Genomic DNA, 12,500 nt, shown 5'->3' on the forward strand with positions numbered 1-12,500 from the left:
AGATAGAGTGATGAGTCTGAAGCTAGAAATAGAAGGTGTGATGTTCAGTGTTAACAGGTAGGATGTGAGCTGGAGGAGAAGGAGAAATTCTGGTTGGACTTTGATGAAGTGATGCAGAGCAGACCTAGACGAGAGAGAGTTGTCTTTGGAGCAGACTTCAATGGACATGTTGGTGCAGGAAACAGAGGTGATGAGGAGGTGATGGGCAGGTTTGGTATCCAGGAGAGGAACGCAGAAGGACAGATGGTGGTTGACTTTGCAAAAAGGATGGAAATGGCTGTAGTGAATACTTTCTTCCAGAAGAGGCAGGAACATAGGGTGACCTATAAGAGTGGAGGTAGGAGCACACAGGTAGACTACATCTTGTGCAGACGGTGTAACCTGAAAGAGATCAGTGTCTGTAAAGTAGTGGTAGGTGAGAGTGTAGCCAAACAGCATAGGATGGTGGTGTGTAGGATGACTCTGGTGGTGAGGAAGATCAAGAGGGCAAAGACAGAGCAGAGGACGAAATGGTGGAAGCTGAAAAAGGAAGAGTGTTGCATGACTTTTAGGAAGGAGTTAAGACAGGCTCTGGGTGGTCAGGAGGTGCTTCCAGATGACTGGACAACTACAGCTAATGTGATCAGGGAGACAGGTAGGAGAGTACTTGGTGTGTCATCTGGAAGGAAAGTAGATAAGGAGACTTGGTGGTGGAATGAGGAGGTACAGGAGTGTATACAGAGAAAGAGGTTAGCTAAGAAGAAGTGGGACACTGAGAGGACTGAGGAGAGTAGACAGGAGTACAGGGAGATGCAGCGTAAGGTGAAGGTAGAGGTAGCAAAGGCCAAACAAGAAGCTTATGACGACTTGTATGCTAGGTTGGACAGTAAGGAGGGAGAGACTGATCTATACAGGTTGGCAAGACAGATAGACAGAGATGAGAAGGACGTGCAGCAGGTTAGGGTGATTAAGGATAGGGATGGAAGTCTATTGACAGGTGCCAGTAGTGTGATGGGAAGATGGAAAGAGTACTTTGAAGAGTTGATGAACGTGGAAAACGAGAGAGAACAAAGACTAGAAGAGGTGACTGTTGTGGACCAGGATGTAGCAAAGATTGGTCAGGATGAAGTGAGGAGGGCATTGAAGAGGATGAAGAGTGGAAAGGCAGTCAGTCCTGATGATATACCTGTAGAGGTATGGAAGTGTCTAGGAGAGGTGGCGGTAGAGTTTCTGACTGGTTTGTTCAACAGGATCTTAGATAGTGAGAAGATGCCTGAGGAATGGAGGAGAAGTGTGCTGGTGCCCATTTTTAAGAACAAGGGAGATGTGCAGAGTTGTGGCAACTACAGAGGAATAAAGCTGATGAGCCATACAATGAAGTTATGGGAGAGAGTAGTGGAAGCTAGACTAAGGGCAGAAGTGAACATTTGTGAGCAGCAGTATGGTTTCATGTCAAAACAGAGTACTACAGATGCAGTATTTGCTTTGAGGATGTTGATAGAGAAGTACAGAGAAGGCCAGAGGGAGCTGCATTGTGTTTTTGTAGATCTGGAGAAAGCTGATGACAGGGTGTCCAGAGAGGAACTGTGGTATTGTATGAGGAAGTCTGGAGTGGCAGAGAAGTATGTTAGAGCGGTGCAGGACATGTATGAGGACTGTAAGACAGTGGTGAGGTGTGTGTAGGTGTGACAGAGGAGTTCAAGGTGGAGGTGGGACTGCATCAGGGATCAGCTCTGAGCCCCTTCTTGTTGCTATGGTGATGGACAGGCTGACAGACGAGGTTAGACAGGAATCTCCATGGACTATGATGTTTGCAGATGACATTGTGATCTGTAGTGAGAGCAGGGAACTCTCTCTACTGTTGAATAACAACAACAAGAAGAACAACAGCAATAATAATAAACAACAATAGTAATACTTAGCGGAACGGTGGCGCAGTGGTTAGCGCTGTCGCCTCACAACACGGCGGGTCCGGGTTCGAGTCCCGCTCTTAGCGGAGTTCTCATGCTCTCCCCGTGTCTGCGTGGGTTCTCTCCGGGTTCTCCGGCTTCCTCCGCCCTCCAAAGGCATGCGCTTCAGGTTGATTGGCCAGTCCCAAATTGACCGTAGGAGTGAGTGTGTGTGTGAGTGATTGTTTGGTTCTATGTGGCTCCGCGGTGCACTGGCATCGTGCCCGGAGTGTCCCCCGCCTCACACCCTGAGACTGCCGGGATAGGCACCGGCTCCCCAGCGACCTCTGTAAGCGGATTAAGCGGGTTAAGAAAATGACTGACTGACTGACTGACAATAGTAATACTTATAATAGTAGTAATAATAGTAATAATAATAATAATAATAATAATAGTAATAATGATAATAATAATAATAACAAAATAGCATGAACCTGTCTTCAGGTTTCAGAACCAGAGGGTTTTGTCCAGAGATGTGTTTTTCTTGTCTTTCTTTAAATTCATTTTTAGTCACATCTTTTAATTCTAATTTTTTTTTTTTTTTTAATTTTATATACTGGTTTGATCCCCGAAGGGAAATTAAGACAGCACACTCTAGCTACTGATTACAAACGCATGCATACATATTAGTGAGTACAGGCCCCTGTATCACACACACACACACAAGGGGGCCTGTAGGCATGCAGGGGAGGTAGAGTGGCAGGCAGCTCCTTCTTGGTGCGCCTCAAATGAGCAATTTTTTTGTAAAGGGGACGGCACCTTGCTCAAGGGTGCCTCGGCAGTGCTCCGGAGATGAGCTGACACCTCCCACTGTCAGCTCACCTCCGGGTATATTTTGGGGGGGGCGGGAGCGGGAATCGAACCGCCGATCTTGAATCATAGGACGACCTGCTCTACCGCCCGCTTTACCACTGAGCCACTGCCGCCACTAACTGTCCTAAATGACAATCACAGGAGAACACTTTGTGTAAATGAGCAACAAGGTCACTGAGGTTGGATCTACACCCAATATTACTGAGGTACAAGAGCCAAGTTATTTATTTTATTTCCACACACACTCATAACTTACAGTGTCAAAAATTAATTTTTGGTTTTGAAGTTTGGAAAGAGTTCTGATCGATGTGGGATCAGGATTTGGTGGTTAGGGCGTTACATGAGACCAACATCCAGAGGTCGGACTGATTTTTAATAATGATACAGTAATAATAACACTTAATAATGGTACAGTAATAATAACACTTAATAATGGTACAGTAATAATAATACTTAATAATGGTACAGTAATAATAACACTTAATTATGGTACAGTAATAATAACACTTAATAATGGTACAGTAATAATAATACTTAATAATGGTACAGTAATAATAACACTTAATAATGATACAGTAATAATAACACTTAATTATGGTACAGTAATAATAATACTTAATAATGCTACAGTAATAATAACACTTAATAATGGTACAGTAATAATAACACTTAATAATGGTACAGTAATAATAACACTTAATAATGATACAGTAATAATAATACTTAATAATGGTACAGTAATAATAATACTTAATAATGGTACAGTAATAATAACACTTAATAATGGTACAGTAATAACAATACTTAATAATGGTACAGTAATAATAATACTTAATAATGGTACACTAATAACAATACTTAATAATGGTACACTAATAACAATACTTAATAATGGTACACTAATAACAATACTTAATAATGGTACAGTAATAATAACACTTAATAATGGTACAGTAATAATAACACTTAATTATGGTACAGTAATAATAACACTTAATAATGGTACAGTAATAATAATACTTAATAATGGTACAGTAATAATAACACTTAATAATGATACAGTAATAATAACACTTAATTATGGTACAGTAATAATAATACTTAATAATGCTACAGTAATAATAACACTTAATAATGGTACAGTAATAATAACACTTAATAATGGTACAGTAATAATAACACTTAATAATGATACAGTAATAATAATACTTAATAATGGTACAGTAATAATAATACTTAATAATGGTACAGTAATAATAACACTTAATAATGGTACAGTAATAACAATACTTAATAATGGTACAGTAATAATAATACTTAATAATGGTACACTAATAACAATACTTAATAATGGTACACTAATAACAATACTTAATAATGGTACACTAATAACAATACTTAATAATGGTACAGTAATAACAATACTTAATAATGGTACAGTAATAATAATACTTAATAATGGTACACTAATAACAATACTTAATAATGGTACACTAATAACAATACTTAATAATGGTACACTAATAACAATACTTAATAATGGTACAGTAATAACAATACTTAATAATGGTACAGTAATAACAATACTTAATAATGATACGGTAGCTGTTCTGTTTGTCAGACATGAATATTACTGTAAATCCCAGGCTGGTAGTCTTGCTGTTTACAACAGGGACAGTCTGAGTGGGGGGGTGTACAGTGGGGGGTGTACAGTGGGGGGTGTACAGTGGGGGGGTGTACAGTGGGGGGTGTACAGTGGAGCGTGTGCTCTGCCATCCTTCATCCACCCTGTGTGTCTCAGCGCTGTGAGTGTGATGGATGCAGCACACAAGCCCTACTGACCCCCCCAGGTCCGTCTGGAAGACCCTCTAAAAGCACCAGAGATCTACAACACACACACACACACACACACACACACACACACACACACACACACACGCACAATGCTTATAGTTACAGCAGAGCGGTGAAGACAGTGTGTATCATGCTATTCATACACCACCGCCGCCATCCTCCCACGTCTCTTTGTGGGGGTGTCACTCCAGAATCACCCGTGTTCACCACGTCACCACGCTGATTGTAATCATGTAGTCATCAGCGTACAGCTGTGTGTTGTACACCGCTGTAGCGTCATTAATGCACGCCGCCGGAGGAGACGTGTCAGACTCACGCTGGAGCTCCAGGTCTGCAGGACGTCACGTGTGTCACGTGTGTGACGTCTGGAACACGGACAGAAGCCCAGCTTAGCACCAAGCTAACACGTCTCAGCTACACCTGAAGGGAGGGGGCGGGGCTAGCCCAGGTCCTCTGAGGGTTGCTGGGAAATGTTGCTGTCAGTCTCCCAGGGATGAAACCATGCAGGTGTCCAATCTACCTGTTCATCTCCCAGATAATTAATGTGTACAAGGAGCACTAATTGCACGTTTCACTAATGATTTATGGGTTTTGTGGAAGGAGAGAAACTGGGGGACGTGTGTGTGTACACTCTAGTGAGTGTGTACAGCTGGGTGAGGACACATGATTGATGACGAGTGTGTGGAAGCACTGTCAGTAAGGAAGGATAGACCCCTGCACACACACACACACACACACACACACACACACACACACACACACACACACACACACACACACACACACACACTGTTTCCTGAAACCAGCCTTTAGATTATTCCTGAGTGACGCGTGAATGAAAACATGAAACATGTCATTAATGATAAGAAGCTTCATAATGCTTCCATGGACTGAATACATGCATGTCTGGAGAAGAACAACACTTTAAATAGATGTAGACCGAAGGAACAATCCTGGTCAGCTGACTTCACACTGATCACAAATCTTAGTAATCATTTAATGAATGGTTTTTCTTCTCCCCCCACAGCTGTTAGAGTACGACAGAGAGCTGTCTGTGTTCAAGGACCGCCTGCATGAACTGGAAATCTCTTTCCCTCCCAGGTATCAAACCATCACATCACCATTATTCAAGTACTGATCATATTCTATTCTACTCTATTCTATTCTACTCATCTCAGAGGTGTTTATTATGTTTCTTACTGTGAATCTCGTCATTTATTGGATGTTGTATATATTTTCTTTTATTAGTAATTTTCTTTTTGTTTTTTCCACATACAGTAAATGTATTTATTAATAAATCTCTCTCAGGACCAGCTCAATGAGGATAGTCTGTGACACCAATGTACTGACATAACTATAGAAACACAGTGAAACTGGGAACGTCATCTCAAAGCTTCAGTGTTATTGGCTGCCTGTCCAGTAGCAGAAAAAGTGACGCTTCATCCTGTGTGTGTGTGAAGGTTCTGTCAGCTTGGTTCAGTGTCCACAGGAGAAAATATGAGTTAAAGGCAAAGAAAACTATTGAGTGAAAAGTAAAAGTGAAAAACCCCAAACTATATTACATCTTTATTTATTTCTGGAGCTGTTTTTGAAGGACTTCCTGGCTTCAACATTTTGATAAAACTAATATATAACTACTCTTTTCTTTACTTTAACAGTTGTGGTTTTATTCATAAAAACATTGAAGTAAACAGTTTGTTTAGTTTTTATATTGTACTATTGGTTAAACTCAGTCCTTGCGTCGCTTCTACCGTATATTGTGTTATTATTATGGGATGCATAAAGGTCATGTTGGGATGCACATTTTATTCTTGAAGCGTATCCCAGGATGCACTGCTTCCTGGAGGTGACATGAACTTTGAGTGTGTGTGCGTGTGTGAGTGTGTGTGTGTGTGTGTGTGTGTGTGTGTGTGTGTGTGTGTGTGTGTGTGTGTGTGTGTGTGTGTGTGTGTGTGTGTGTGTATTATTGTGAACCAATAGGTGATGTGGTGATGACACTGGTCAAGTCTAGTCGCTCCTGTAGTTTAAGTGATCAATTTTATACACAAATTTATCATCTATGCAGTTTTAATACTTTATTAACCTTAGTGTAGGCGGTAGGTTATCTGTACAGACACCAGAGCTGAGAATGTTTAGGAGAACGTGTTCTGATAGGAGCTGCTGCTGCTCTGGCTGGTCTGGACCTTCATTAACAATAAAGACATCAGCTCTTCATGTCCAGGATGGTCCTCAGAAGCCTGTTGGATGGCTGTAGGTGTGTGTTACTGTAGGTGTGTGTTACTGTAGGTGTGTGTTACTGTAGGTGTGTGTTACTGTAGGTGTGTGTTACTGTAGGTGTGTGTTACTGTAGGTGTGTGTTACTGTAGGTGTGTGTTACTGTAGGTGTGTGTCACTGTAGGTGTGTGTCACTGTAGGTGTGTCACTGTAGGTGTGTGTTACTGTAGGTGTGTGTTACTGTAGGTGTGTGTCACTGTAGGTGTGTCACTGTAGGTGTGTGTCACTGTAGGTGTGTGTCACTGTAGGTGTGTGTTACTGTAGGTGTGTGTTACTGTAGGTGTGTGTCACTGTAGGTGTGTGTCACTGTAGGTGTGTCACTGTAGGTGTGTGTTACTGTAGGTGTGTGTCACTGTAGGTGTGTGTCACTGTAGGTGTGTCACTGTAGGTGTGTGTCACTGTAGGTGTGTGTCACCGTAGGTGTGTGTTACTGTAGTTGTGTGTCACTGTAGGTGTGTGTCACTGTAGGTGTGTGTTACTGTAGTTGTGTGTCACTGTAGGTGTGTCACTGTAGGTGTGTGTTACTGTAGGTGTGTGTTACTGTAGGTGTGTGTCACTGTAGGTGTGTGTCACTGTAGGTGTGTGTTACTGTAGGTGTGTGTCACTGTAGGTGTGTGTCACTGTAGGTGTGTGTTACTGTAGTTGTTTGTCACTGTAGGTGTGTCACTGTAGGTGTGTGTCACTGTAGGTGTGTATAACTGTAGGTGTGTGTTACTGTAGGTGTGTCACTGTAGGTGTGTGTTACTGTAGGTGTGTGTCACTGTAGGTGTGTGTTACTGTAGGTGTGTGTTACTGTAGGTGTGTGTCACTGTAGGTGTGTCACTGTAGGTGTGTGTCACTGTAGGTGTGTGTCACTGTAGGTGTGTGTTACTGTAGGTGTGTGTTACTGTAGGTGTGTGTCACTGTAGGTGTGTGTCACTGTAGGTGTGTCACTGTAGGTGTGTGTTACTGTAGGTGTGTGTCACTGTAGGTGTGTGTCACTGTAGGTGTGTCACTGTAGGTGTGTGTCACTGTAGGTGTGTGTCACCGTAGGTGTGTGTTACTGTAGTTGTGTGTCACTGTAGGTGTGTGTCACTGTAGGTGTGTGTTACTGTAGTTGTGTGTCACTGTAGGTGTGTCACTGTAGGTGTGTGTTACTGTAGGTGTGTGTTACTGTAGGTGTGTGTCACTGTAGGTGTGTGTCACTGTAGGTGTGTGTTACTGTAGGTGTGTGTCACTGTAGGTGTGTGTCACTGTAGGTGTGTGTTACTGTAGTTGTTTGTCACTGTAGGTGTGTCACTGTAGGTGTGTGTCACTGTAGGTGTGTATAACTGTAGGTGTGTGTTACTGTAGGTGTGTCACTGTAGGTGTGTGTTACTGTAGGTGTGTGTCACTGTAGGTGTGTGTTACTGTAGGTGTGTGTTACTGTAGGTGTGTGTCACTGTAGGTGTGTGTTACTGTAGGTGTGTGTCACTGTAGGTGTATGTCACTGTAGGTGTGTGTCACTGTAGGTGTGTGTCACCGTAGGTGTGTGTAACTGTAGGTGTGTGTTACTGTAGGTGTGTGTCACTGTAGGTGTGTGTCACTGTAGGTGTGTTACTGTAGGTGTGTGTTACTGTAGGTGTGTCACTGTAGGTGTGTGTTACTGTAGGTGTGTGTTACTGTAGGTGTGTGTCACTGTAGGTGTGTGTCACTGTAGGTGTGTGTTACTGTAGGTGTGTGTTACTGTAGGTGTGTCACTGTAGGTGTGTGTTACTGTAGGTGTGTGTTACTGTAGGTGTGTGTCACTGTAGGTGTGTGTCACTGTAGGTGTGTGTTACTGTAGGTGTGTGTTACTGTAGATGTGTGTTACTGTAGGTGTGTGTCACCGTAGGTGTGTGTTACTGTAGTTGTGTGTCACTGTAGGTGTGTGTCACTGTAGGTGTGTGTTACTGTAGTTGTGTGTCACTGTAGGTGTGTCACTGTAGGTGTGTGTTACTGTAGGTGTGTGTTACTGTAGGTGTGTGTCACTGTAGGTGTGTGTCACTGTAGGTGTGTGTTACTGTAGGTGTGTGTCACTGTAGGTGTGTGTCACTGTAGGTGTGTGTTACTGTAGTTGTGTGTCACTGTAGGTGTGTCACTGTAGGTGTGTGTCACTGTAGGTGTGTATAACTGTAGGTGTGTGTTACTGTAGGTGTGTCACTGTAGGTGTGTGTTACTGTAGGTGTGTGTCACTGTAGGTGTGTGTCACTGTAGGTGTGTCACTGTAGGTGTGTGTTACTGTAGGTGTGTGTCACTGTAGGTGTGTGTCACTGTAGGTGTGTGTTACTGTAGGTGTGTGTTACTGTAGGTGTGTGTCACTGTAGGTGTGTGTCACTGTAGGTGTGTGTTACTGTAGGTGTGTGTTACTGTAGGTGTGTGTTACTGTAGGTGTGTGTTACTGTAGGTGTGTGTCACCGTAGGTGTGTGTCACCGTAGGTGTGTGTTACTGTAGGTGTGTGTTACTGTAGGTGTGTGTTACTGTAGGTGTGTGTCACTGTAGGTGTGTGTTACTGTAGGTGTGTGTCACTGTAGGTGTGTGTCACTGTAGGTGTGTGTCACTGTAGGTGTGTGTCACCGTAGGTGTGTGTAACTGTAGGTGTGTGTTACTGTAGGTGTGTGTTACTGTAGGTGTGTGTCACTGTAGGTGTGTGTCACTGTAGTTGTGTTACTGTAGGTGTGTGTCACTGTAGGTGTGTGTTACTGTAGGTGTGTGTAACTGTAGGTGTGTTACTGTAGGTGTGTGTCACTGTAGGTGTGTGTTACTGTAGGTGTGTGTTACTGTAGGTGTGTGTTACTGTAGGTGTGTCTCACTGTAGGTGTGTGTCACTGTAGGTGTGTGTTACTGTAGGTGTGTGTAACTGTAGGTGTGTGTCACCGTAGGTGTGTGTAACTGTAGGTGTGTGTTACTGTAGGTGTGTGTAACTGTAGGTGTGTGTCACCGTAGGTGTGTGTTACTGTAGGTGTGTGTCACTGTAGGTGTGTGTTACTGTAGGTGTGTGTAACTGTAGGTGTGTGTCACCGTAGGTGTGTGTAACTGTAGGTGTGTGTCACCGTAGGTGTGTGTCACTGTAGGTGTGTGTCACCGTAGGTGTGTGTCACCGTAGGTGTGTGTTACTGTAGGTGTGTGTTACTGTAGGTGTGTGTTACTGTAGGTGTGTGTTACTGTAGGTGTGTGTCACTGTAGGTGTGTGTCACTGTAGGTGTGTCACTGTAGGTGTGTGTTACTGTAGGTGTGTGTTACTGTAGGTGTGTGTCACTGTAGGTGTGTCACTGTAGGTGTGTGTCACTGTAGGTGTGTGTCACTGTAGGTGTGTGTTACTGTAGGTGTGTGTTACTGTAGGTGTGTGTCACTGTAGGTGTGTGTCACTGTAGGTGTGTCACTGTAGGTGTGTGTTACTGTAGGTGTGTGTCACTGTAGGTGTGTGTCACTGTAGGTGTGTCACTGTAGGTGTGTGTCACTGTAGGTGTGTGTCACCGTAGGTGTGTGTTACTGTAGTTGTGTGTCACTGTAGGTGTGTGTCACTGTAGGTGTGTGTTACTGTAGTTGTGTGTCACTGTAGGTGTGTCACTGTAGGTGTGTGTTACTGTAGGTGTGTGTTACTGTAGGTGTGTGTCACTGTAGGTGTGTGTCACTGTAGGTGTGTGTTACTGTAGGTGTGTGTCACTGTAGGTGTGTGTCACTGTAGGTGTGTGTTACTGTAGTTGTTTGTCACTGTAGGTGTGTCACTGTAGGTGTGTGTCACTGTAGGTGTGTATAACTGTAGGTGTGTGTTACTGTAGGTGTGTCACTGTAGGTGTGTGTTACTGTAGGTGTGTGTCACTGTAGGTGTGTGTTACTGTAGGTGTGTGTTACTGTAGGTGTGTGTCACTGTAGGTGTGTCACTGTAGGTGTGTGTCACTGTAGGTGTGTGTCACTGTAGGTGTGTGTTACTGTAGGTGTGTGTTACTGTAGGTGTGTGTCACTGTAGGTGTGTGTCACTGTAGGTGTGTCACTGTAGGTGTGTGTTACTGTAGGTGTGTGTCACTGTAGGTGTGTGTCACTGTAGGTGTGTCACTGTAGGTGTGTGTCACTGTAGGTGTGTGTCACCGTAGGTGTGTGTTACTGTAGTTGTGTGTCACTGTAGGTGTGTGTCACTGTAGGTGTGTGTTACTGTAGTTGTGTGTCACTGTAGGTGTGTCACTGTAGGTGTGTGTTACTGTAGGTGTGTGTTACTGTAGGTGTGTGTCACTGTAGGTGTGTGTCACTGTAGGTGTGTGTTACTGTAGGTGTGTGTCACTGTAGGTGTGTGTCACTGTAGGTGTGTGTTACTGTAGTTGTTTGTCACTGTAGGTGTGTCACTGTAGGTGTGTGTCACTGTAGGTGTGTATAACTGTAGGTGTGTGTTACTGTAGGTGTGTCACTGTAGGTGTGTGTTACTGTAGGTGTGTGTCACTGTAGGTGTGTGTTACTGTAGGTGTGTGTTACTGTAGGTGTGTGTCACTGTAGGTGTGTGTTACTGTAGGTGTGTGTCACTGTAGGTGTATGTCACTGTAGGTGTGTGTCACTGTAGGTGTGTGTCACCGTAGGTGTGTGTAACTGTAGGTGTGTGTTACTGTAGGTGTGTGTCACTGTAGGTGTGTGTCACTGTAGGTGTGTTACTGTAGGTGTGTGTTACTGTAGGTGTGTCACTGTAGGTGTGTGTTACTGTAGGTGTGTGTTACTGTAGGTGTGTGTCACTGTAGGTGTGTGTCACTGTAGGTGTGTGTTACTGTAGGTGTGTGTTACTGTAGGTGTGTCACTGTAGGTGTGTGTTACTGTAGGTGTGTGTTACTGTAGGTGTGTGTCACTGTAGGTGTGTGTCACTGTAGGTGTGTGTTACTGTAGGTGTGTGTTACTGTAGATGTGTGTTACTGTAGGTGTGTGTCACCGTAGGTGTGTGTTACTGTAGTTGTGTGTCACTGTAGGTGTGTGTCACTGTAGGTGTGTGTTACTGTAGTTGTGTGTCACTGTAGGTGTGTCACTGTAGGTGTGTGTTACTGTAGGTGTGTGTTACTGTAGGTGTGTGTCACTGTAGGTGTGTGTCACTGTAGGTGTGTGTTACTGTAGGTGTGTGTCACTGTAGGTGTGTGTCACTGTAGGTGTGTGTTACTGTAGTTGTGTGTCACTGTAGGTGTGTCACTGTAGGTGTGTGTCACTGTAGGTGTGTATAACTGTAGGTGTGTGTTACTGTAGGTGTGTCACTGTAGGTGTGTGTTACTGTAGGTGTGTGTCACTGTAGGTGTGTGTCACTGTAGGTGTGTCACTGTAGGTGTGTGTTACTGTAGGTGTGTGTCACTGTAGGTGTGTGTCACTGTAGGTGTGTGTTACTGTAGGTGTGTGTTACTGTAGGTGTGTGTCACTGTAGGTGTGTGTCACTGTAGGTGTGTGTTACTGTAGGTGTGTGTTACTGTAGGTGTGTGTTACTGTAGGTGTGTGTTACTGTAGGTGTGTGTCACCGTAGGTGTGTGTCACCGTAGGTGTGTGTTACTGTAGGTGTGTGTTACTGTAGGTGTGTGTTACTGTAGGTGTGTGTCACTGTAGGTGTGTGTTACTGTAGGTGTGTGTCACTGTAGGTGTGTGTCACTGTAGGTGTGTGTCACTGTAGGTGTGTG

General features: G+C 43.8%; 1 protein-coding gene across 2 annotated transcripts in view; it reads left to right on the top strand.

Moving 5' to 3' along the window:
- The window catches only part of LOC137603981 (inositol polyphosphate-5-phosphatase A), a 153,317-nt gene that overhangs the window by 121,230 nt on the left and 19,587 nt on the right, over nucleotides 1-12,500 (top strand). For both annotated transcript variants that reach the window (XM_068327887.1, XM_068327888.1), the window contains one exon: nucleotides 5,623-5,696. In XM_068327887.1, the coding sequence (XP_068183988.1) occupies nucleotides 5,623-5,696 (74 nt within the window). The remainder of the gene's footprint in view (nucleotides 1-5,622; nucleotides 5,697-12,500) is intronic.

This window comes from Antennarius striatus, chromosome 11, assembly GCF_040054535.1.
Source record: "Antennarius striatus isolate MH-2024 chromosome 11, ASM4005453v1, whole genome shotgun sequence".
Taxonomy (NCBI): Eukaryota; Metazoa; Chordata; class Actinopteri; order Lophiiformes; family Antennariidae; genus Antennarius; species Antennarius striatus.